This window comes from Neodiprion fabricii, chromosome 1 (assembly GCF_021155785.1).
Source record: "Neodiprion fabricii isolate iyNeoFabr1 chromosome 1, iyNeoFabr1.1, whole genome shotgun sequence".
NCBI lineage: Eukaryota > Metazoa > Arthropoda > Insecta > Hymenoptera > Diprionidae > Neodiprion > Neodiprion fabricii.
Window position 1 is genome coordinate 12,888,021 of NC_060239.1, and position 26,221 is coordinate 12,914,241.

Sequence of the window (26,221 nt, forward strand, 5' to 3'; positions counted from 1 at the left end):
TGTGCTGAGTTAGTTAAGCTAGATCCATGAACGCTGAATCCGACTTGGGCAGGGGGGGGGGGGGGGGGCTCGTACATCCATTGGTGTTGGTTTGTACCGCTATCCTTAAACCGCCGACCAAGCTGCTTTTTCTCCAACACACATGCACCAGCGAACAGTACGTACGACCTTCGATTCACACGACCTAACGACACAACGAAGAAACAATTTGCAACAGTGGGACGGCAGGTGTCTGCATGTGTGTGTTACACGTACATGTCCGTGTTTACATGCTCCACGGGGTCGCCTCAGCATGGGTCTGTTATTGATATTACGGTTTTTACGTACTAACCGAGCAGAAGACTTGAACGAAACCCAAAAAAAAAAAATTGGAGATTCCTTCTTTGCTTTGATGATAGATTTTATGGAGTGGTAATATTCAAATTGCAAACATTTTATACGTATTTGAGATTGAACTGTCGCGTAATGATGTTAATGTATAACATAACGAGTGAAAGGATATATACAATTATTACGCAATGAAGCCTGTTTGCAACATATCCCTCCTTCAAACACTTTGAAAACCATCGTAAAACTACGGACAGCTGGGTTTCATGACAGCAATAGCGACTTGGTTGGGAAACTTTTTAGAAGATTTATAAAAGATAATGTCTACACGAATAGGAATTATTTTTAATAATTCAAAGAGTAGAAATAATTCATTTTTCCAACACCTGATTGGAAAGTTACATTTTCGAACAGTGCGCTAAAACGACGTTGGCGCATGCCCGTAATTGAACTGCGATATTTAACAAACTAGAGCTTTCTCCGGTGCATGCGCACTTTCGAATAACAGAATTTTACCCACTACATCGTTGAACATACGTTACCTAATCCTAACTTTACATTCTGCAAGCTTCGCTGCTCCTCGAATCAGACTTTCCTTTGTTAGGTTTCGGAAGTAAATAGCGTGTGTCACACACGTGCGGATGAGCAATATATGACTCGTGTGATTACAGCGTTTACCTTGCTTACATAGTAAACTTCACATCCATCGAAACTCACCCACTTTTCGCACTTGTGACACAATATACTAATTCGTTAACACTATATTTAAAACGGCACGTTATATGAAAAAAAAAAAAAAATAGACTGGACTCTGCGGGATTAAAGAGCTTGGAATGGAGAATATTAATCAGATTTCAGTACATCGACATAATCTTTGAAGGGACTTCCTCAGATTCTAACATAAAATCGGGATTTAAAGGGAATGTAAAGAAATTTGACAGGCGTGTAATATAAGTATGAGTATATTTGCAGGTAATGTACTGATACAGTGTTAAAGGGAATATCAGAATGGATTGCGTTGTTGAATGAAGTGAAGGCAGTCGAAAGATTGTAGTCCACCTCTTAACAGATATGAAAATTTGAGAAACCCTTATTCTAATTATGTTATAATACGAATAAGTAGTTTTCATTGAATATCGTCACTAAAGTTCTATGTACTTTGTAGATATTTCCAAACCACAATACCCACACAGACATGCTCGGGGTGATTTATGTCATGTGTACCTGTAACAAATATGGCGAAAATTTAATATTCTTTTCATATTAGAAATTTTATTCAATAAAGTAACAATGAATATGGGCGCAGCGTCATTTTTGTTAATAGAGAAAGAGTCTACAAGATATGAAAATTCCGTTACTTTATAGGTTTTTGAATATATTTTTGCCTTATGACCGGTTTCGTGATGCGATGCTGATGCGTCTATGTCACCTATAGCCCTTATGTTCTTCCGTATGCTTCTCGATCAACGTGCGTGAGGAAATGGAACAAATCATTGCTTAATTACGCACATTAGCTATATTAAGTGGGTAAAAGTTTCCTGTTCGATTTTGTGTGTAACATATAATATATATTTTTTACTAGTAACGAAAGCGTTGAATGTTGGATTTCAGTAGCAAAGTCATGCAGTATTTATTACCAATAACTATACGTTTGTTTTACATTTTACATAATCACGCAACATGCCATTGAGATTGATAAAAGAACAACGGTTGATAAAAATGGAAAAATAACAATAACAATAAAATATTCATTCGGATTAATTTGAATCCCAGTGAAATATTATCGTGAATCGGGTAAAACTCTTTACCATTCCATAGTTATATTTGCAGAAAGTTATTATTTATAAAAGTTGCCACGAGATTTCAGTAAAATTATCTCAAAAAGCAGAAAATTTAATTTACCTAACACATTACTAACACAGAATTTATAACCGTTCAGATAAGTATGCCTGTTATCTTTGACATGTATAAAGTACTTGTAAAACAACAGTTACACAGTTATACACAGTTTATAAATATGTAATTTGACGGGAAAGTTTTCTTTCTGCAGTTTACATCTTTCAAAATTCTATGAAGAATTATCCCTTTAACTATCACGTTCCACAGTTGGTTAATAACGGACATAACATGTTTAGTAATGAACTGGCGAAAACAAAAATTAGGTGATTTTCACTTACAATTAAAGGTACCCTGGTCAATTTCATTTACTTATACATCGTCAAATATCGAAATCCACGAATTTCAAACGTGAAAAAGGGCTTAACAGTCCCATTTTATAAGCGATTCTGAACAAAAACACTCTAATACATTTTCATTTCATGCTGAAATAATGAAATCGCAATAGTAAGTTAAGATTAAAAAACAAATTAAACTAATGCTGGTTAATTAACTATGGTCTAACCATAATTTTCGCAAGAAATTAATATCCTTGTTTGTATCAATTGTAATATTCAAATACAACTGACACCTTTATTCGATCCAACAACAATTTTTGAAAATAATCAATCACTGCGTTAAATGCTAAATTTCTATCATGCAAGTATCTACGGAAGCATGCGGATGTGTACGAAAGTATCTAAATAAGTATCGCATACTTATATACTGAAATATTTTGAATTTTTGGTTCCATAACTACATAATTAAAATCTAATTTATAACTTGTAATTGTCTAACTATAATGGTTTTCATTGCTCGAGGTATAGCAATATGGAAGTACGTATATGTCTGCATCAGGTGACTCTGGTGAAAATTTCCACTACGAATTTTTATTGAAATTGGAAAATATTATTTCATACAAAATTGTATACGTGCATATTTTTTTTTACGAAGAATTGGTAATTTTTTTTTCAATATCGTAGTGTCTTGTAAATTTTTTTCATTGAAACGATACAAATCTTTATGAAAATATACAAGCTTTTTGTGAGAAAATATGCATAGGTATTTACAATTTTGTACAAAAAATTGTTTTCGTACGAAATATCTCAATTTCTCTAAAAATTCGTAGATAATTGTGGAAATCACTTAGACTAGGCAAACCGGGGTTACGTAATACACCTATTTTGATATAATCCTCACGTCATCGCTCAGATTGATCATAGCTGAAAAACAAAATTTCTAACGCTGTACGGACTAATCGACTGAGGGGCTTCGCGTCTTGCCACCACGACCCACGCGATCTAGGTGGATTTCAATGAAATGAAACGTGAGACTTCGTACAAACTTAGCCGTTATATTCAAGGAATGAAGATTTCATTCAGAGAAATTATACGCAGCGCATGATATACCTACAGCTATATTTAAAATGTGAGCCATTGCGTACACGATGATACATAAATTACCCTTGTGTCGTAGTGCTTCACTTCGAAAGAAAAGAAATTCACGGGAAAATCTGTAGATGTATCTGCGTACGAGGTTCACTGTCACAGCCCGCAATGAACGCGCGTAAGAATAACATGCTTATAACAACCAGACCGCGCACATCCTCCGGAATATTGAAATAGATAAGACGTAGTCGGAGTCACTTGGCTTGAGTCATGCTCTTATGAATAATGAAACTACTTGGATATCATTTCCCATTCATTCTTTGTTCAATAGCTTACGTAGAGAGTCTATAGCTTCCTGCTATCCGCAAAGATATTCCAAACATTTAGTAAAAAAATGTTTTATCCGGGCGCGGTTGAAAATCCGAATTTGAATAACTACGACAAGTCAAAGTTCTGAAAGTGCGAAACTGAAAAAATTTGATAACTGGAAGCATCGAAATTCCGAATTATAGAAGATTTTCATTACTGTGAATTTTTAGCTTCCTGAAATTTCACCACTTGGATTTTTCTTTGTTTTGGATTTTCGATATTTTCACGTTCGGAATCTTAGTCGTTTTGATTCTCGGTTTTTCTAATTTCTTACACCAACTCGTTGAGTAAACTACTCTGTGTGAGTGTATTTTATATTTCGCAATTTTACTCTAACGGAACTTTACTTTTCGGAATGTTGCATTTTGAAACTTTGAGCTGTCGAGTTTCCGACCATTGCATTCGAAACTTTGTTGTGTTCGTAGAAATTTGATTTCTTTACTTCAAGTTTTGCCATCAAATAATACGAAATTAAGCGCTTTTGGAACTTTTCAAATTCGGAACTTGAACCCCGTCCCGTTCTACCGGGCGCTATAAAAAAAACTGGAATATAGGACGCATCCGAAGCTAAATAAAGAAAGATGTAGGTCCATATTTATACGTTATTTGCTTAAAAAAAAAAAAAATAATTCTTAGTCCTCTGCAACGTAATTTATTCATACTGATTGTGAGCTGTATATTATTTTGTGCTTAAATACATGTATATGTATACCTACACTCACTACTTATATAAGTCGTATTAGCATCGAAAGAAAAATCGAGAATGTCTGAGCAAATGTTGAACATGCATAAATTATATGCATACATACACCTACCCGTAATTGCACGGACTGTGAAACGCGCAACGGTGAATTGCTAACCTGCATTGTAGACGAATGCAATCTTACTTTCACGACTCCTACTGCAACAATCACGCCTCTAGCCGACCATGATAGACGCGAAGAGGCGTGCTATTTCACCTTTACCAGCCTCCGGCCTTCCTGGACAGATGAATTGTTATCGGAAACCCGCTGCATCGGCTGCAGATTGCACTCGACAAATTCGTAGCGTATCTGAGAAAATGCAGGTATATCATGACTGGGTAACCAATCTTATCGAGCATCGCTTTTATTTATTTCTTCATTTCAAGTATAAAGATATAAAGAACAACCGATTCTTGTGAATGGTTCGGGGTCGTAAAACCAATTTCACGGCCGTTTTTGCCACTTTTAGTGCCGACTCAGATCTGAAAGTGAATCAAATTTTACACTTATCATACTCTTGATGTATCAGGAGAATAGAATGCTATTACAAAACGGGACTGAAAAAGACGCCATCTCCCGTATATATCTGTTTTCTTCGAACATTCGTTGGCATCACTACGGCGCGATAGGTGTTAATTTAAAAACTTGCATGTTAACATCCAGTAAAACATTGACGATGCGGAGCATAGATAATTCCAATTCCTTGTAGTAACACAGTGTGAGGAAAGTTTGAGGGTTGCAACGATTTAATAGGCATGTTTTTTTTTTCAATTTAAATTTGTTGATTTTCAGGTGAAAATGAACAATCTTTTCGAATACCATACCAGTATGTTTTCCAGCACCTACGCGAAAGGAATTATTTTGATATTTTCATTGAAGAATAAAAAAATGTTGACAAATTGGCCTGCCAATTTTTGGCAACCTTGCAAATTATTATGGAAAAATTGAGATAATGTTGAGTTTGATAACGCTTATTGGAAAAGTCGGTGTGCTTGTTCGTAAGCATTTGACACATTCGTGAGTAATATTACGTGCTACGCATCGCGCGATTCTCCATGTAATAGCTGCTTGTATAACTAGTAGGCTGTACTGCAGCGGGCTGGCCCCACAGTTTAATCACTTCATTGTTTTAAATTACACATGTACAGTTCCCTGCCCCTACTGAGGAACTAAGCTACATGAGTCACGCTGAAATTGTTCACTTAGGTTATAACATCCTAATCATCCTCGTCCACCGCAATTAATTTTCACGTCTCTTGCAACTGCGCGCAAAAAACGCTTTTCATGCGTCCTGGAAAGCTACCTGCATCGCAGTGAAATATTGAAAGACTATTACAAATAAGGATAATTCTTTACTTTTTGTCACCTCTGGTTTCGGTCAAGGATCGCTTTTTTTTTTTCTTTTTTTTTTTAATATCAGCGAATCTTTACATTTTTGAACCTATAGAATCCGAAAAATAGGTTTTCGTCACGTCAGTCCGTCGGCCTATCGCTTTGTCCGACAAACTCCCGCAATGATACCGGAAAAGGCGTGAGATGATGAAATCTGAAACTTGTAGGATTTTACCACCAAATAATGGGCACAAAAAATTGCCAAGTCCCGTGCAATTTCAACTTCCGGTTCTACCGGAAATGGACCAGTTTTCAATGTTTTACCGACAAATCTATACCTTTTCTTCTTTATTGTGTGTATTGCTAAGTACTTTTTCTAAATAAACAATCATGTTTTCCGAAGTTTATAATTTATTTTTTAAAATGTTGTGTTTTTCAAAATTTTGTTTTTAAATTTTTCTTTAGATATTTTGTCGTTTGGCTGTCAAGTCCTGTCAGTTCCATATTTTGTATTCAGCCGTTTTTGAGATCGTCGCGGAAATTCATTGGATGAACCGACAGACGCTTCCTTTTCATGGTGATGAAAAGTATCGCAAAAAACGGGGTTTTCCAGCTTGTTTTCTGCTGGAACAAGATCTATACATTCGTTTTTTGCGTGCAAAATATTTTATTAAAGTACTGGATTTTACCTCAATATTTCAAGAGGCGTCTCACAGAATGTGGCTTTTATCCATACATACAACATAGGTATAAAACATACTTGTTGGAGCTTCTTCGCATAATTTTTCAAAGTAATCGTAAGTGCGACATATATATTCTATGAATATAATCGTATAAATAATTCGATTATAGCTCAAAATAATAATAGTTTTTATTTCCATTGCAGTAACCAGGAACGAGGTATTAGCAAAATTAATATTTTTGTACCTTTTGTTCAAAATGGCGAAATGAAGCTGACATTCTACGGTCTGAAAAATCTAATAGATTATTAATTAATTATACGAAAATGCAACCAGTCCAATTGTCAAACCGTAACACACGATTATTTCAGAAAATTCTATGAAAAAATTGGAATGAGTGTATTTTTTTACATGTTATGAATGATACATAGCCTCTTAGTATATAAGGCACCTCCTAAAAGTTTAGATGAAAAACCTATACCTCGGGAGGATTTTGAGCTAGCGTAAATTAACGTTAGAACTTATTCCAGGACAAAAAAGTATTGCCCTTATCTGAAAAGTCCACTTTACCATATCGATGTATGTTAGTATCCACATCAAATAGGCCATTTTTTTTATCAACAATCACCGATTTTGATCATCACCAGGTATTTTGTACTACTATGCCCGGTGTCATTCATGAGTGAGAGTTACTCCAGGTTAACCTAACCCACAGTTAGCGTGTGCTCGACTTCACGTAACAAAAAAAGTATCACTGAATTTTGGATTAACCCGTTGTTAAAAGCTGGAGTAGCCTACAAACATATTGTGGTATCTGCGAAAAGTTAAATTGCAGCATAGATAACCCAGGTTTAACTCTCGTGGAGCCATATTTTCGCAGGTTATTAACGGCGTACCCGTCACTCGGCGAAATAATACCGATTTTCTAACTACTGTAACTCAATGGATACTGCGAGAATAACGACTTCTTGGATTGACACGTATTCTAAGGTTAGATTCGACGGTCATGGGTTGTGTTATGTTTGCGAGATTGAGTTAGTTTCGCGCTCGGCCGACTATGGCGCTGCAGGTTCCTCTGCCTTGCCAACATAACTGTCTAGTGTAAAAAATTAGCCGTCTCAGATTCATTGTCCCTAAGTGTACAGTAATGTTCATCGATGCATGCTTCGCGGCTAACTTTATTCTTTATTGGGAAATCTGCCGGGGGCGTGGCTTCTCCTTGCGGCCGAAGCAGTAACTATTCTAAAACGCATTTTTAAATCAGCTTTCGTGTTCTTATGTGAAAGCGTGTATTTATTTACAGTTATTAAACTCGAATTTTCAAAAAAATTTCAATAAAATATGAAAATTTCAATACAAGAAATTTGTGAGTTTGCAAATACTCAGCCTAGTCATAAAAATTTTATTGGTGGTGAAGATATACTTGATGCGGGACATCTAATGAAATGTGGCCTACAGCAATCACATACTAGTTGTGATAATGAGTATAAAATAATTGCATTCTGTCTCCAAACTTCTCGTTTAAAAGATCCACCGCATGAAATTGTGGGTGCAATATCGCAACATTGGCTGCAATGAAGAATAAAATTTAATGTTTACTGTTTTTTATTTTTTCTGACAAATATTACACTACAAAAACTTTCATTTCATATTGATGATAAACAAATAATTATGAAATGAAATTCTATAGGTAATTACTAACATGTTAGTATGAAGTCATTTTTGGTGAAATGTAATGAAAACACTTTTTTTGACTGTGTAACCTCATTCCCAATTTTCAATGCTTTTATCCAAGCTAATCGACGATCAATTACTTCATCTTCACCAAATTTATTTTTGATTACTACAAAACTAGAATTTGCCGAAGGAAAAGTGTAAAATCGAACTGTATTGTTCTTACTAGACTTGCTATTACACCCATACACGCAGCAGAAAGTTTTATTTTTATTTTCTCGTGGTGGAAACTCCATGATTAAATTTTTTGATCAAATATTGAAATTTAAGAGATTTTTAAGTAATAACTAAGCTTATAGATAATAATTGATTACTTAATATTTAAAAAAAAGTTTAACACTTTTAAACTACATTTCTCACATATTATATTTGATATCAGCAGTTTAAGCTTGACCTGCATAGAGTAGTTTATATTTGATCCGTCAGGTAGCGTATCTGAGTGGAGGATTTCCCAATACTTTGGTTTCTTCTCTACTCGTATTTTATGTGCCCATGGCCGGCGAAGCAGTTGATAGCAGAAGCTGACAAACCCATATGAGAAACCTATATAATAAACCAGAGCGAGAGCACGAGATCTTGGACGTTATACGGATGACAGCGGCGAGAGGCTGTCGTCGTGGTTTCTCCATTAAGAAGTCTGTCCGTGTGTCAACTGCTTCGCCGGCCATGGGCACATAAAATACGAGTAGAAAGGAAACAAAAGTCGAAAAAATAAAGTTAGCCACGGTGCATGCATCGATGAACTATAACCTAACGATTAGTTTTGAAAGACATGGGCTAGCAGGGCGTCGAGCGCTTGAGGCCGAAGCGTTTGTATACCACGCCCCTAGCCCTGATGCGATACAACTGTAGCTGATGTAAAAGAACCAAAATTAAATGCGCCTCAATAAGTTTTTGTTGGTCATCGACAAGCTTAGAGATGCTATATATTCTAAGTTTGATACAAAATTCAGATTCCTCGGTAGACTGTCATCGCTTCCATTATGTGACATCAGAGACCAATAGCTGAGATCGTTAAAATATGCACGAATGATCTCGAAGATGAGTTAGTTGAAGAGTATATATGGGCCGATTTAAGCTTGAGACGGCCCTGCCGTCGACCGTGGTTCGGGGGTATGAAATTTGAATAGTGGTTTCGTTATTGTGCTTGATTAATACATACGTTGGCAGAAAATATGGAGGAGGAAGTAGGAGAAAATTTATTCGACATGTAATGAGACCGCGTTTTTCATATTATTTCACTTATTAGTTGTTTTACAGAGCGTAGACTTTTGGTGCAAGGCACAAATGTACGATATCATAGGTACGATACTGAGTAGCGAGTTCCGCTATCCCAACGGACCCCCCCAATCCACCTCACAGAGCAGAGTATAGAAGACCGTAGCTCCCTCTTACTTCGTGACCGTGGCCATGAGCAGTGTTCTTGGGAGATGAGAGATTTTATTTTCGACGCATGGTATTGTTTATATTTATTTATTAAATGCAATGATAATCTACACGCGTTTCACGAATGTTTTTTTTCCTGGAGCGCTCAATGATCCTAGATTTTTCGCATAATGCATGAGCGGACTCTAGTGACTGAATTAAGAACCTCAAAGCGTCCCAACAAGCACCAAGGTACAGTATTCGACCGTGAACACAGTGTCACACTGTGTCTCCTTGCTGGAAAGCTCCCCTTAACTCTGCGTGTCCATGCTGCCAACTGTTGAGAATTGAAGAGTCAAGATATACGCAACAGCTGATCGACCTAACCTGTCAGTGACACAAGAAACAGCATAAGGATGCGTTTACGGTAGAAACGTGGAGTAAAGTTTTATTTAGATTCACTTGAAGCTTTGCAAAGAATCAAGGTGAATTCGCTGAAAAGGAGGTGACAGCCATGGGTAACCAGCTGGTGGGGATTGCTCCCAGTCAAATATTTCCTGTCGAGCATTATTTGACAGATCACAACGATCTCCAATTTGACATAAAGTGAGTACCAGTAGTTGATTTACACGAATTTCGTTCTTATTCAATACTTGCTTATTACAGTCTAGGAAGTACCAGATTTTTCAAAGTCGCTCGAGCCCGCAGCCAGGAAGGTCTCATAGTGGTCAAAGTATTTGCCATCCATGATCCGACGCTGCCATTATCCACGTATAAAGACAAACTGGAGGATATCAGGTCGAAACTCGCATCAGCTGTAAACTGCCTACCCTTTCAGCGAACTATTGTGAGTAAAAATACTAACTTTATTATTCTAGGTGTTAACACATTACGGCACGAACTTAAGTTGTTTGGTCGTCAATTGTTTCTTTCATTTTTAAGTAACAATTTTCACTAGTGTTTGGATGATCTATTAAAGTGAGAAAATGTATTTTTTTAAATTTACTTCTGTAAGAGCTCCAGTCTATTATTTCTGATCTCAGATTGAGCTTTTCAAAGTCCCGGCGATATTTCGATACTACTTGAATCACATATTTTCTCATAACCAATCTACCATGACATTACAATAACAAATTTGGTAGATCGTCAAGCAGAATGATGAAGCTGCAACTATACAATACACTGTTGTTTTAAAAGCTATTACACTACTTCTAGAACAACTTAAATCGTGTTGAACTGGTTTTAGTCACCAGAAATTGTTGATAGAATAGAATTGAAAAACTATTTTGTTCAGTCACTTTGTATATGGGTAATTTTTTTAATTCAGAGGATTGTTTCCGGCTCAATGACTCTGGCCAGCTAGTTCAGTAGCTAATAAATGACCTGTATGTTGTTTTGCATGAAAAACATTTGGTATATTTTTTTCAGAATTTTAAGAACAACTGTAAACCGGCTATTTCCACAGCATTTTTAAAAATTTTTTTCTTGTCCTGCACTAAGTATTTCGAAAAAAAATTCCCTCGACACATGTTCTTTGTATAAAAAACTTTTAGCTTTCTGAGCAAAATATCGATTGTGGTAAAACTATTGCTAAACGAAAAAAATACGATTTGAAGAAGAAATATAATTTTTAAACTGGAATACCCATTTTGTTTAATAAATTAATATTTGTTTGGCGTTAGTATGGAAATTTCAGCCCTAAAATTGTCAGAGTAGAATCTCCCGGTGATCATTGATTTCAATAATAGTATTTAAAAAGAAAGATTTAATAATGATACGTTTATTCATAAGGCTTGAATTACTGAAGAGTTCTCAAATATTGTGTAATAATGGGTGAAAATTCCTAGAGGCTAGAGTTTTTGCAAGCTCTGGTTGTCTGGGCTGTCTATTATTAATTATCATTGAATTAAGTAATCCCATTGAGGTTCCAGTCCGAAAATTACAGATTCACAGTAAAATGACTGACTATACACAAAAAAAAAAAAAAACATACTGCGGAAATTATCTGTTTCATGTTATTTTTAAGCACACTAATAAAATGTTGATGGAACATTGTTATAGAATAATCGAAAATCATCCCGTTGGGAACTACGCTAAGAATTGGAAGAATGATTCATATATCTTTCTCTTCTTGCAGTAAACTCTTCGAAAGTTTGATTCACATTTTTGTAATTAATTTTGATGTATTCCGAAACTTTTCAAAGCTGAATATATATTAAATTCACAACTGCAACAGCTCCTTTTTCACATGTTCTTGATGTTTCTGAATGGGAAAAATAACAAAAGAAAATTATTTTTATCAAGTTTGACAAATTTGCAAAGTCGGAGGTCAAACGATGTAATACTAGTATGGAGTAGAAGAAAAAAATTACACGGCTTATAAACTAAATTTGGTGATGAAATTTATACACGTTTTTGTACAGTGACAGAGAAATAGTTTTTAAATTAACAGTGAAAAAAAAACGTACGTTTCTGTAGAAAACTGAAAAGCTCAAGTATTTTTGATTTTTTGGAATGAGTTTTATAATGTAAACGACATGTGAACCTGATTCGGTTCATGATGTACGAAAATTTTTTGTAATCTGAATTGTGTAAAAAGCGCCGTACTTGTACGAAAGAAGACAGGTATCAATAATGTTATCAATAACGTTTGTTTGAATTGTGAATTGAAATAAAAACTTGTGACGAAATACAGAATAAGAACTGTCTGGCTTTGTATAGAAATGTAATATATGCTGTTATTTCTTATTTTCAGCTAACGGAAAAAGCTGGATTTATAATGAGAGAGTTTGTTAAGTGCTCTCTCTATGACAGAATTAGCACAAGACCTTTTTTGTCCAGTATAGAAAAAAAATGGATCACTTTTCAAGTGCTTTATGCTTTACATCAGGCTCATAAGGTGTGTAATATTGTGAAACTAAGCATTGCTGAATTCTAAAGTATACGATTGAAAATTATATACAGTTCCCAAAATGTGTCTTTATACAATATTTCAGTTTGGCGTATGTCACGGTGATATCAAACTTGAAAATATAATGATAACTAGCTGGAATTGGGTATTGTTAACTGACTTTGCAAGTTTCAAACCAACCTACTTACCTGAGGACAACCCAGCCGACTTTTCATACTTCTTTGATACTTCGAGGCGGAGGTTCGTTCATTATAATTCATCATATTTTAGATTGTTATTTTTAATTTATGAGTTGGATTAGTTATGACTTGAAGTGGTTCTTCTTTATTTTCTTAGGACATGTTACATAGCGCCGGAACGCTTTGTCAAGACATTGTCATCAGAATTGAGCAATACAATGTTGTTACCAGAACAGGAAGTCAAAACAGGAGACCTACATCCTATGATGGATATATTTTCTGCTGGATGTGCCCTAACCGAATTGTTCAACGAAGGACACCCCCCCTTTGACTTTTCCCAACTTTTAGGTACATGACATGCGATATATTAAAAGCTTGATATCTTGCCAGTAATGAGGCATTGAAATAAGAAAATTCCCGAGAATAGATAATAGAGAATAGAGAAGCTAGACATAATTGATGCCATTGTATGTCTGATTGTCAATGTACTTTTCTATTAAAAGTACACGCTTTTAAGTGGGGATATTGTGTTATGAAAATCTGACTCAGGTTGCACATAAAAAAAGCAAACTATCAAGCTTCCATTTTAAACCATTCGGAAAATAGCAGTGTTACTATTATTTATGCTGATAATAAATGAGTAACATTGTTAACTGAAGAAACTCACTGAATTTGCTTTAATATTTTGTAATTTATTAATTTGGCATACGTGTTTTTAAATTCTGATTTTTCTTTTTATGATTTTTTAAGCATATAGAAACGGAGAATACTCAGCAAGTAAACACCTGGATAAAATTGAAGATAGTGAAATGAGAGCGCTGTTGGCATCAATGTTAGAAAGAAATCCTGCAAACAGAAAGAGTGCTGAAATATACTTGGCTCAAGAACGTGGCAAGATTTTTCCAGAATATTTTTATTCGTTTCTTCAGTCATACATGCTGATATTTTCAGCTGCACCGATACTTTCACCAGATGAAAAGATAAACAGACTCAGAAAAGATATAGCTAATATAATAAATATATTAAAGACTGAAAGCAAGGAGAAATCAAACCCGAGCGAGTCTTCTGCGTCTGGTTGCCTCAAACTAGATGATAAAAATTCGGCATCAGTGAACGAATTGGTTAATAGAGAGAACATAGCAAAATTTGTTCAATCTATTGAAGAAAAAGAAAAAATCGATGAAGAGAAAGCTATGAAGGATGTAAAAACCAGTGAACATCTGGAAGGACTTATTATAATAACTCAACTAGTCACTTCTTGCATCCGAGGCTTACACCATTCACAATCGAAACTACAAAGCTTGGACATTTTATTGCAACTCGCAGAAAACACTACTGACGAAACGATTTTGGACAGAATTCTACCTTATATAGTAGGTAACACATTAAATGCCCTTAGAATAATAAAGTAACTCACAAAGCTCATGAATGCTCGCGAATTACGTTCTTATTTTTAGTAGTAGCCAACATATTCTCATCGTACATTGGTATATGTTTGTCGAGTTAATAGTTGATAGGGAAAAACATTTCTTATTATTTGCAGTTCCATTTGGTTCACGACCCAGCGCCACGTGTAAGAGTTTCTGCACTACACACATTAACGAAATGTTTATATCTGGTCAAGTCTATCCCCCCCACAGACGTAAACATATTTCCAGAATACATACTGCCGGGATTGTCTCATGTAACGCTAGATGACGCTGTGATAGTTAGGGCAGCATATGCAGAAAACATTGCACACTTGGCTCACATAGCTCTGCGGTATTTGAAAAATTCTCATTTGACGAATTCGAGTAATAAAGAAGGACTAAAGCCGAGCTACGAGAGTGAACTTCAAACACTGCATGAGATGGTACGAATATGCAGTTCTATTCTTAGACAGAAATTGCTGCTGAAATTACCCTAAGAGGGAACTATTTGGAACTATTTTTTAAAAAAAATTTTTTTTCTAAATTTCCAGGTTCAACAATCAGTTGCAATGCTGGTGACAGACTCTCAGAATCTGGTAAAACAGACCTTGATGGAGAATAGCTTAACAAAGCTGTGTGTATTTTTCGGAAAACAAAAAGCGAACGATGTGATACTGAGCCACATAATAACATTTTTAAATGATAAGGACGACAAACAGCTCAGAGGGTCGTTTTTTGACTGTATTGTCGGGGTCGCAGCCTACGTTGGCTGGCACAGCAGTTCCATTTTGATGCCTCTGCTTCAGCAGGGTCTCACCGACCCTGAAGAGTTTGTCACTACTAAAGCTATTAACGCTATGGCAACACTCACCGAGCTTGGCCTTCTGCATAAATCGGCTCTGTATCAATTGCTTTCAGAAAGTGTAGTTTTCTTGGTAAGTTTTGTGATACATAAAACGTATATTTACGTAGCAATTATCAAACAAATTGTGGTTAATATTAATGCTTTCAGGATTCTTTTTAACAATATACATTGGTGATTGCATTTATTTGAAAATTAACAAACAGGATAACTGTAATACATTCACTAGATGGTACCACTAGATGATTTACTGTTGAAATTTTCAGGTTCATCCCAATTTATGGATTCGACATGCAATTGTGGGTTTCATTTCGGCCTCAGCAAGGACTTTAAATCTAGTCGATGTCCAGTGTAAAGTTCAAACAATGATTCAACCATATTTAAGACATCCATTAATACAAATTGAAAAGGAGGTTTTGCTGTTGGAGGCTCTAGTTGCTCCAATTCCGCGAATTGTTTATGACTCTGTCATTAAATACAATGATATAGATGAATTATTCCGAGTTTTCGAGCAGAGGCAGAAGGCTCGGGTAAAAGCAATCTCTGGTATTATTCCACAGTACAGTGATATGAGTACTACATTGAAAAATGTAAGTGAAACGACTAAAAATTTTTTATACAAAGTATTAAATTGAGTCAAATACATCGATGCTGGCTGAAGGTTTCAGCTGCGAATCTAAAACTTGTACTTTTTAATACAAAAAGAATGAACTTTTTTATCAACTATTTTTGATATCTGTCTAGTTGTTCAGAAGATTAAGTTCAGAGGCAATGACAGAAATGGAGGAGGATCAATTATTGATGATGAAACCGCATTTATTGAAAATCAATAAACATCGACAGTCAATAGAAGCAAAACAAGGAATGAACAAGTCTTCAGTCGGGAAACTGGAGTTGAATCTTATAAAGGACAAAGTGCGTCATCACATGGTTGTCCTATATCCTGACACAAAAAGTGATCTCGGCATGAATGCGTTCAAAAAAATTGATCGCAGAACTCCCGATAGTATTGTTACACACGCTACTATGAATCAGGAATGGCGTACGATGTTTGCTGCACAAGACAGTGTACAGGTTGTCCTTATTATTTCTTACCACCATATAATGATCATTTACCAATCTATTTATTATCTTGGGAGCCCAAATGGATAATATTATCTCATTTGTTCTTGATTTACTTTTACCAACGTAAATGTAAACCCCAAAGCATTTTTTCTTTCTTCAGCACTTATTGGTTTTGACCAATGAATAATAAAAAATTTCGAAGAATTAGCAGTTTTCAACTTACGACGTTTTGTTTCTGCAAAGTGACTTGCTATAAAAAAAAAAAATATGCTTGTCCATAAAATGATCACGTTCACTCAAAGTTTGCGAAAAAAAAAAAAAACTTCAAACTCCCATCACAAACAATGACAAGACATTTTCAAATTCAAACACAAAATTTACTATCACCAAAATACATCATTTATAATTTTGATGTTTTATTTGAAAAATAACTAAAATTTTCACCCCTGAATGGACATGGGACAAATTTCCGTTGATGTTTTTTTTAATTAATTTTCAACTTTTTAATTAGGATCTTCTGAAATAACGCTGACTGTTGCATACAGAATGTCCCAATATGTGAAATAAATTTATTTTCAATGGTTCTGTGATCATCCGCACTAAATTCGATTAAAAATGACCAAGAAAGTAAAACAAAAGTTGAAGTGAAATTTTTTCTTTAAAAACAATTTTATTTTCATTATTCACCGTTTAAAAGAATGTTGATGAGTTGAAGTTCGTGACTGTGGAGAATAATATTCTAATAAAGATCAAGGATGGACTGATGCACATTTAGCAATAAATTTTATTTTATGTACGACGTTTCGGCAGGCCCCGCCTACCATCATCAGGTTTCTTTAATATAAATAATAACAAATTGTTACATGACTTACACTTGCTCACTAACTACACAGTTGGGTAATTGTTTATCTCTATTGCATCTAAATAAATGAAGAATATCAATATTAAAAAAATGGTGTACTTTGGAAATTTCCAATCTTGCATCACAATTCGAAAGTATATTGCTATTATTTACGATGGGTGTTTAAATAATTTTTTTTCGTAAATTTTCAGTGAAAATTACTAGCTTATGTCGCGACAATTTTTGACTTAGAGCAAGACATCCTTGAGAAACAGAATGTCATAATACGCGTTGTGAAGTGGTGGTTCGTTAATCTAGAGCAATAAGTGCAAAGAGAGAAAAGAAAATTATTTGAGGTATGCTTCTATGTTGAAGAAGTAACAGATAAAATAAATTTAAGTTAAATTCGATAGTCGAAAATTAAAACGCTTTACACCTTAAAAAAAATAACATTTGAAGGGTTATTGTGGTGTAGTAGAATATTTCGACAATTCAGTTTTATTATAACAGTTACTAGTATTTTCCAATAGAATTGCTCAAACTTTGAGATTGATGCGATTCCGTCTTACGGATCTATCTAAAGTCGAAAGAAGACAAAGTAGTCTTACAGATTTTACTGTGAAATACTAGTAATCCGCTGTAACAAAAATAAGTTGTTCAAGTATTCCATTACAACATGCAACAGCCCTTGGGATATTATTATTTTCAAGTAATTTAGGAAAGCGGTGAAGAAATAACCGCAAGTTTTTCTGCTTCCAGCATACAATTGTAAAGATGTCGGATATGACTGGAGGTGGAAGTAGTCCCAGCAACAGTGTCCATGGTGGGGATATACATTTGTCGCCACAGCACAGCCTGACAGATGTTAACAGTATGAACGATCACTCCCTGCATGAAAGATCTTATATTCAATGTGAGTTTTTGAAACTTTTCCTGTGTCGTGGTAACCAAACTATGAAATTTTTTTCCAGAAATTCCAACTATAGAAAAATCTGACTTAAGATGCGTCTATTTCTTGTGTCATAGTTTACATTCTGCGTGCACGATTATTAATCAAAATTACCTGAATTTGCGATAGTCGCAACCCTCTATGGTTTTGCAGACCGATGTGCTCCATGCAGACTGGAACTGCGGCAGTTAACATTTAGGAAACAGGAACAGCACTCTGCTGCACTAAGAGCACAACACTGGGCTGATAACATTGCGTGGCAAACTGGTGAGAGCTAATATTCTTTTTATTTCATTGAAAGCTTCATCAGCTTGGTGTCGAAGAAAGCGGCAGAACAATTAAAATCTTATTAACAATATGATTTTTTTTTTTTTTACTAATCTCCAATAATACGAAGGTTCTCGGCTGTTGGCGAGTGGCTGGAAGCCGCGTGGTATCCCTGTAGCTTACTTGCACGAACATCGGGCAGCTGTCAACAAATTGGTTTCCATCCCTGATACAAGCCTCTTTGCTAGCAGCGCTGCTGATGGGTGCGTCAGAGTTTGGGATGTCAGCAAAATGGAAGGCAGGAATATTGCCAATCGTTCAAGGTACTTGCAAGAACTTCATTGCGCATACGAATTTCAGAGTGAAAAGGATGCCTATAATCAGTAGTTATAAATGGAGAATACAAAAAATGTTTAATAAAATATTTAGCGTAAGTCGTTAGTTTACAATTTTGTAGTTGAACTAAGAACAAAAAACAGTGGTAAACAGATATAATTGGTGAGGATATCATATACTGCAGATCCTTAACACGTTGAGCGCCATGTCAGCCATCGGTGGCTGACACTAGACTTTCCGTTTAGGCCGCGTCAGCCATCGGTGGCTGACACTAGACTTATCGGTGGCTGACAGCGGCGCGCGTAGCCTGAACGGGATTGTCTTAGAAAAACGCGTGGCGCTCAACGTGTTAAGGGGGATGGTTGCTCTTTCGTGTTTCAGTTTTAAGGTAACTTTGAATAGCTGCTATTGATGCGAAAGGGTTAACAAATCACCAACACTGGAAAGACACTAGTATTGTGTCTATTTCAATTTTCTCACGGACTAGAGTGATTGAGGTTTGAAATTGACTCTGTGAGTCATAAAACAGACGTATTGAAGTTCGATAAAATTACGAAAAATGTACTGAATTTATCGGATTTTAGCAGCTCTTTGGTTTATATCTCACCGAGTACATTTCAGATCTGAATCAGTCTAGTACGTGTACAAAATTTCATAAATGAAGTAGTAACAGTTTTGACATCATTGTTTGAAAAATATTGCAAAGTTTTGTTGCAAGTGAAGTGAATGTCGTTAATTATATATGAACCATTTTACAAATTAGAAAGCTTATAATCAGTAAATATAGATAAATAATAGTACACAAAATCAGTATTCTTCAGCCATGTAATCGATGGTGATTTACAAACCTTATCGTATCAATAGTAGATATTCAAGTTAACTTAAGTATCAAACGCAAAAGGGTGAGCACTCCTTAATTTTCGTAAACGATAAACTTTGATCAATAATATTTTTTTCCAGACAAGCATATGTCCATAGAGGCGGTCCGTTATTCGGCCTAGCAGTGTGTGATCAAGGACAGTCAATAGCAAGTTCAGCGAGCCAATCTGGATCTGTCTTTGTTTTGAGAATTGAACAAGCATCGAATAAAATGAATGTTCTCTATACGAGGCAGCTTGATTTACAGGTATTTGGGTTTAAGCTTTAACTATAAACGTGACATTCAATCCCCCATTGAAAATTTCCCCCTATCCAAGTCTGTAAAATGTCTCTGTCAATGTCCGTGAATGGAAGGAAATAGGGATATTTAGAGTAATTCTATACGTGAATTCATAAACTTCTGTGATTAATCCTACATTTTTTCGGTTAGTTTCGTCATTTTCCTGCATTTCTCATGATCTGTTCTTCTTTTAGAATATTTACGTCAAATTCTAAAATTTTTTTGCGTATCATGTAATGTTTTTCAAATTCGCTGTTAAATCATACCTTATTTTTTCATATTTTCCTGGAGAACTGTAATCGAAAGATAATGTTTCATTAGCTTAAGGGGTAATAACACTGTAAAAACCTAAAAAATGCACGATTTTTTTTTTTTTTTGTTTGAAGAAAAGGTAATGAGTTGATAATGTTTGAGGAAGTTATTAGGCATATATTTAAGTTAATACGAAAGATTATTATCAAGAATTATTAAAAAATGGTCACACTGAAGCCATTCTCGCGAGACATGTAAAAAAAAAAAGGATTTCTCTCAATCTACACATTATTATCTACAGAAAACGTAGTAAATTTAAACATTATTTATTAACAAATAAGTGCACTTTCTATGGTCGAAAATTGAACATTTTCATTCAAATACTCGCGAATTACACAAAAATTAATATTCTCAAAATCCCCTACATATTCCTCTGGCTATAGACATGTTGATTAAGTAGTTTTTTTTTTCGACATTCAAATTTGCACTAGTTATACTGCGTGCCACACAATTCAACATGTCTCGCGAGAATAGCTCCAGTGTCGCCATTTTTTAATATTTGTTGACAATAATTTTTGTATTTTCCTTAAATATATGCCTAATAAATTCTTTAAATATTATCTTATTTCCTTTTGTTCCATTCAAAAAAAAAAGTGATCAAAAAGTGCTATTCTTTTGTTTTTACAGTGGTGTTGCCCCATAATTCAATCATTACTCCAAACTTTTTCATTAATAACAATAAATATTTATTTCATTCACATCAATATGAGTTCAGGTGTCAGCTAAAACCAATTAAATTTTAAATACCTGTACTAATATTGACTCGTAAGTACCTGTACATAAAATATTCACTAGATCATAAGAAAAGCCATATGCTTCGATTGAGTGAATGAAATTCTATTCTATAGCAAAAGATAGTACAAAGACGAAAAGATGTTCGTAAAGATTCGGAATTTTGCAATTCAAACAAATTTATGAAATTTTAGAACAAACAAAAATTCTAAGAATCCCATTTTGGGCAAATGTAGAAGATTGCAGAAATCTTTAAGACAAATTTATACACCCACAGAAATAGTGTTGAAACTTTTAAAGAGTTACAAAAACTTATAGAATAACTTAGATCATTTCAGATAAACACAGAGTCGGGTAAACGGAAAAATCTGTAGAGATTAAATTTGCAGAGAAAATATACATTTTTTTTATAAAATTCTGAAATTCTCTGGATAGTTTTTTTTTAAGAAGTTCATCTCTGAAATCTTGAGAGATTAACAGAGTAAGTTTTCGTTTTTATTTTTTGTGTTTTGAGCTATTACACAACAGAAGTACTGACGTTCTACTTTCGTGATTATTTCCTATTTTTTCGTGACATAATTTTTGCGTTTTGAGTGTTATTCAGATTGCTTTCTACAGTTAGCTGGTTAACAAAGATTCTTCTTGCCTAAGAACTGCTCAAAATTCATGGTTAATTCATATTTCAGGAAGAGGGTTGCGCCGTCGATCTACAGTACTTAGATTCTGGTTCTCAGTCAGTCCTGGTCTATGCTACGTTGTACGGATCTCTGATAGGGTGGGATCTGAGGTGCCCCGGAACAGCATGGCGTCTAGAAAATGACCTGAAACATGGGGTCATCACCTCTTTCTGTGTTAACAACTATCAACAATGGTTGACATTAGGAACAAGCTCTGGAGTTCATATATGCTGGGATCTAAGATTTCAACTGCCAATCAGTAGCATAAAACATCCCACAGGTAAGCTACTGAGTGAATGATGCAGTTCCGAAGACTTCATATAATCGACAAAGTCCTCTATTCACGTACTTATTTTTAGGTGCAAGAGTTAGGAAAGTGATCACTCATCCGACGGAACATTCTTGGATTCTCTCAGCTGTGCAAGGAAACAATGAAATATCAATGTGGAACTTGGAAACAGGATTTCGACAGACGGTCCTGTGGGCATCAAGTGCACCACCTTTGAGTCACACACAGACTGGTCACAGCATTTGTGCTATGCACTCAGGTGCTATTGATCGAAACGGGTTTCTTCTTGCTGGTGGAACTGACATGAGGCTTCGATTTTGGGACTTACAGAATCCTAATGAATCATATGTTGCCTTACCTGCCGCTAACGACACAGTGCCTCCGAATTCCTTGGCTTATGAGTAAGTGTGCAGCAATACAAGTGCAAATGAATATTCAAATCCTAAAGACAAATATACCCATCAGTTTGAAAGTTGGTTTCAGAAACATGCACAAAATATGCATCGTTTTGAGAATAAATGGGTTGTAAAGATCTCTAACAGTATTGTTTGTGTCGATGACAGTAAACATAATTGAAACAATATCCCCACTACACGATAGAAATTACTTTGAGCAAGTTCGAATAACACAAGTTCAGATATTGACAATTTGAGTAAGCGTTCTTTAATCGAGATGCTTAAAGTCTGGTGTTTTTGATATGATTTTAATGTTTTTGGGCTTATTTTATTAACATAGAAATCTTTAGGGATCACTTGAAAAACGTCTTACCTATAGTCACTTTTAGAGTAGATCAAAATAGATTTATATGGGTACGATGTACCAGATGTTCATCAATAATTGAATTGAACTAGATCAAAAACCGCTAAAATTGAGCACTTTGAATGTTCTGATTAGTTTTATCAAATTGTTGATATCCCAGCTTGTGTTGCTAGAGTTTGCCCAGATTCTTTTTTATTGCACAGAATTGTTGCTTCATTCGTGTTCACCATCATTAGCACGAATAATGCTACTGGAGATATTTATCTGGATCTGATTGGCTTAAATTTGAAAGAACTATATACTCAAGACCACCAGAATTGACAAAATTCCACTATAATTTTTACACTATAGTATAATGAAAAACGTAACTTGAGTCTCAGCCAGAAACATCTCTCATTCAGTTTCTGGGGTTGCGAATTTTCTATGTTATAATACTCAGCTAAATGAGTAACAATTAATGTAATCCATTGTTTACTCGATTATTTCATCACACAAGTTAGAAACTGTATACTTTTAAAGCTAATGAATTACCTACTTGCTAGGAATTACAGAACAAAAAATTTTAGTTCTACAGATAAGTCACAAGAATGTATTTTCTGTTGCAGGCAACGACTTATTGACGGAACCAATGTAGTACAAGAGGTATTGGTTGGCGGCGTTACGACTGGAAGCGTCACCGGAAGTACTGTCCGAGGTAGAGGACACGAAGAAGGTGGTCAGGGCCAAGGGCCAGATTCTCCTCCAGCCGGTCACCACGATGCAATATCTGCTGTCGCTATGTCAAATACTTGTATATTAACTGGTAGTACAGATGGTTTAATACAGGTCTGGAAATAAGCAGTTATTGATCTAGGAATTTTCAAATTTAAGTAAGAAAGTAGAAAAGTTTGAAATACGTTCAGTTTTGAAGCATTTGGATCGAGTACGACAAATTCTTTTTATTGTTTCGTAGCCACCTTCGATATGTCGTATTTAACTCTTTTATCATTTTTGTTTCACTGCGCTGGTCGTCAATGTGCAAGTGTATGGATATTAGTTTGTCAATATGATTGCTATGCTGGTCCCACGTTTATCGGGATACATTATTCGAACTCATAGAAAAGTGTTGTCAAACTGTCAAACTTAGTTCCGGACAAAAAAAGACTATCGAATTCGAGCAATATGGAAAAAATTAAATATAATGCTTATGATTAGGAAATCTTAAATTTATACATGACTATATTTTTGTACAAATTCTTACGTTATTGTAACGTATTGCAAAGTACGCTGTAAACAATTGTACATAGCGAATTCAAAATTAATTTACCACTATATAGTCAAATTTTAGTACTCCAGTATTTTTAATGACCACATATGTCATTTGTATGGAAATCGAGGCTATAAAAATAAGAAAGATAATTTTTTTTTTTATTCCACAAAATTACGAAACATAAATGTGGCTGATGTTATAGTAGTTACGCAGTAAATGAATTAAAAAAAGTAACCATCAGATAATACAATAACAATGTACTGTAAATAAACTAAGCTTATTATATTATAATTGGTCGTAGTTATATATACCATATATATCATTTTGTTTATTTCTATAGTTTTTCTATGTTTATCAGATAAGAGCGTTCGTAATTCGTAAAAATTATTCTACATATCAGCATTTCAGTTGATTGTGGATACAAAAGTCATGAAAGTATAGCCAATAATGCACAATTATATTTATTTATGGCAATTTCGTCTGTATATTAATCATTAGGTACACATAACACAGATCATAGTTATTAGCCATACATTCATATTAACGTACAATGATGATTATCGTGGTCACAGCTTTATGAGATTTCCTGAAAAGTGAGCAAGGGATAAAAAAAGGGGAGAAACGAGCATACTCACTAATGTATTCCTATTCGTATATTCATATTGTCAAATTGTTATAATATACGTAATACATTCATACGTATATGCATGTATGATATACATAAATGTGTATAAATAAAACCATTCTTTTTTACTGAAAACGTACAGTAGTCGCTAAAATTGAGTTTTGCTCTACAAATTCGCAATGATTGAGATGTTTCTTTATAAACGATATCACCAAGGACAAAGAGGCCCGGCAGAATGCGGTGTCAGTTGTCCCGGGAAAGCCCAGTTATCGGGAGTAATTGTCCTGCATATTTCCTTCCAACGTTCCCCGCCGCTTTTTCCTTGTCTATGCGGTCTTGGTCGATGACCGCCGTAATTGTAGCCCGGGTTTCTTACGAACAAATCGAACCATGGTGCGGTTAAAACGTATCCAGCCATCACGGTTAACAGTCCGAAAATAACGAATATTGCTTTCATTTTTATATTGCTAATATAAATACCCTGACCAATGTTATTTTCTCACTTCTATTCACTTATTTATTTTTCATTTATATTGCGACGTTGACTCGAATATCTTCTCTGTTATCGCAGCTGCAGCGAACACCAACGACTCAACTTCTCGGTTCGATCAAAGTTATCGCCTGCTTTGTTGTTATTTCGACTGGTTCGAAGAATTAAGCAACCGTGTTATACATTACTTATATCGGCGTGTCTGCAACATTCAATATTACGTCCTAAATTAGTATCAACATAGAAAAATATCTTTCGTAACTTGGAAAATTTAAAAATTTTTATTTTGTGAAATGTCTGCTTGTTTAGTTTCGTAGAAAGTTAAAATTTCATACGAAATTTTAGCCTCCTAATTCTATTTTGCTCGAAGTTATCGCATAAAACGTGATTTTCAGTTTTTGCCAATAACTCCGCTATTTCTACTCAGAAAATTTCGCAAAAAATCGTAGATCCAGCAGACATATGTACGCTTATTGAGGATTTTTTTCAGTAGGAAATTCCACCTGCTACACATTTTGGAACATTTAGATCGGTGGTTTCCGGTAGATTTTGAAGAGGCACTACCATCTTTTTCCACAGCATAAACATTTGCATTCACCGGATTTTTCGTAATACTTTCAGAATTTTTCCAATTATGCGTCATTGTTAAAAACATCGAAAACTGACATTTTTCACTATTCAAAAATTTCTAGACGGTGGAGTTTCTTACCGAAAAATCGGAAAAAATTCTCGAAATGTATATATATATATATATATATATATATGTCTTCTAGATCTACGATTTTTTTCCAAACTTTCTGAGTAGAAATGGCAGAGTTATCACGAAAAAACTGAAAATCTCGTTTTATGCGATGACTTCGAGCAAAATGGAGTTACACTGCTAAAATTTGGTATGGATCAGTCATTTGCCAAGAGAAAACAGCTGGTCACCAGCAGAATCCATTTCGAGAGAGGGCACTTTTGGCATACTTCCCCGGCTATGTATGCCCTTCCTTTCCCATTCCAACGTAGGTATAAATCCGCTGAAACTTTTTTCCTATAAAAGCAGCCGTCAACAACTTTGATATAGCTTTATCTGCGCTTTTAAAGCGATGAACAAAGTTGCGAACGGCTGCTTTTCTACAAAAAAAAAAAGTTTCAATGGATTTACACCTACGTTTGGAAGAGTTAAAAAGATGTTTTCACGCTATGCCAAATGTTTCGGAAACATTAAAGTACATATTTTGTTAAATCACGTTCGAGAATGTGTAAACTTTATCCAGGCCGGTGAGTCAATTCACCACGAGTTCAATAAATA

General features: G+C 34.9%; 1 protein-coding gene and 1 long non-coding RNA gene across 8 annotated transcripts; one reads left to right on the forward strand and one right to left on the reverse strand.

Annotated features, from left to right (window-relative positions):
* Positions 1–1,398: 1,398 nt before the first annotated feature.
* LOC124182077 lies at positions 1,399–7,711 on the reverse strand. 5 transcript variants are annotated; one of them, XR_006870687.1, is made up of 4 exons: positions 7,285–7,711; positions 4,775–4,935; positions 1,686–1,782; positions 1,399–1,551 (listed from the first exon to the last, which is right to left on the reverse strand). It is a non-coding gene; the product is annotated as an uncharacterized LOC124182077 (long non-coding RNA). The 5 variants fall into 5 exon arrangements; XR_006870689.1 differs by having other exon boundaries at positions 1,399–1,782; positions 4,820–4,935; XR_006870686.1 differs by lacking the exon at positions 1,686–1,782.
* A 2,364-nt stretch (positions 7,712–10,075) lies between these two features.
* Positions 10,076–24,825, forward strand: LOC124176123 (phosphoinositide 3-kinase regulatory subunit 4). Of its 3 annotated transcripts, none has more exons than XM_046556988.1 (17): positions 10,078–10,419; positions 10,480–10,660; positions 12,569–12,712; positions 12,810–12,964; positions 13,061–13,251; positions 13,654–14,276; positions 14,447–14,755; positions 14,864–15,247; positions 15,441–15,764; positions 15,919–16,248; positions 17,840–17,993; positions 18,159–18,296; positions 18,427–18,619; positions 19,593–19,758; positions 21,522–21,792; positions 21,872–22,202; positions 23,166–24,825. In XM_046556988.1, exons 1-17 carry the CDS (start codon positions 10,328–10,330, stop codon positions 23,395–23,397), a joined length of 4,218 nt encoding a protein of 1,405 aa, XP_046412944.1. In that variant the 5' UTR covers positions 10,078–10,327; the 3' UTR covers positions 23,398–24,825. The 3 variants fall into 3 exon arrangements, with proteins under 3 accessions (XP_046412960.1, XP_046412944.1, XP_046412951.1); XM_046556995.1 differs by having other exon boundaries at positions 10,079–10,419; positions 18,183–18,296; XM_046557004.1 differs by lacking the exons at positions 18,427–18,619; positions 19,593–19,758; positions 21,522–21,792; positions 21,872–22,202; positions 23,166–24,825 and having other exon boundaries at positions 10,076–10,419; positions 18,107–18,244.
* Positions 24,826–26,221: the final 1,396 nt, after the last annotated feature.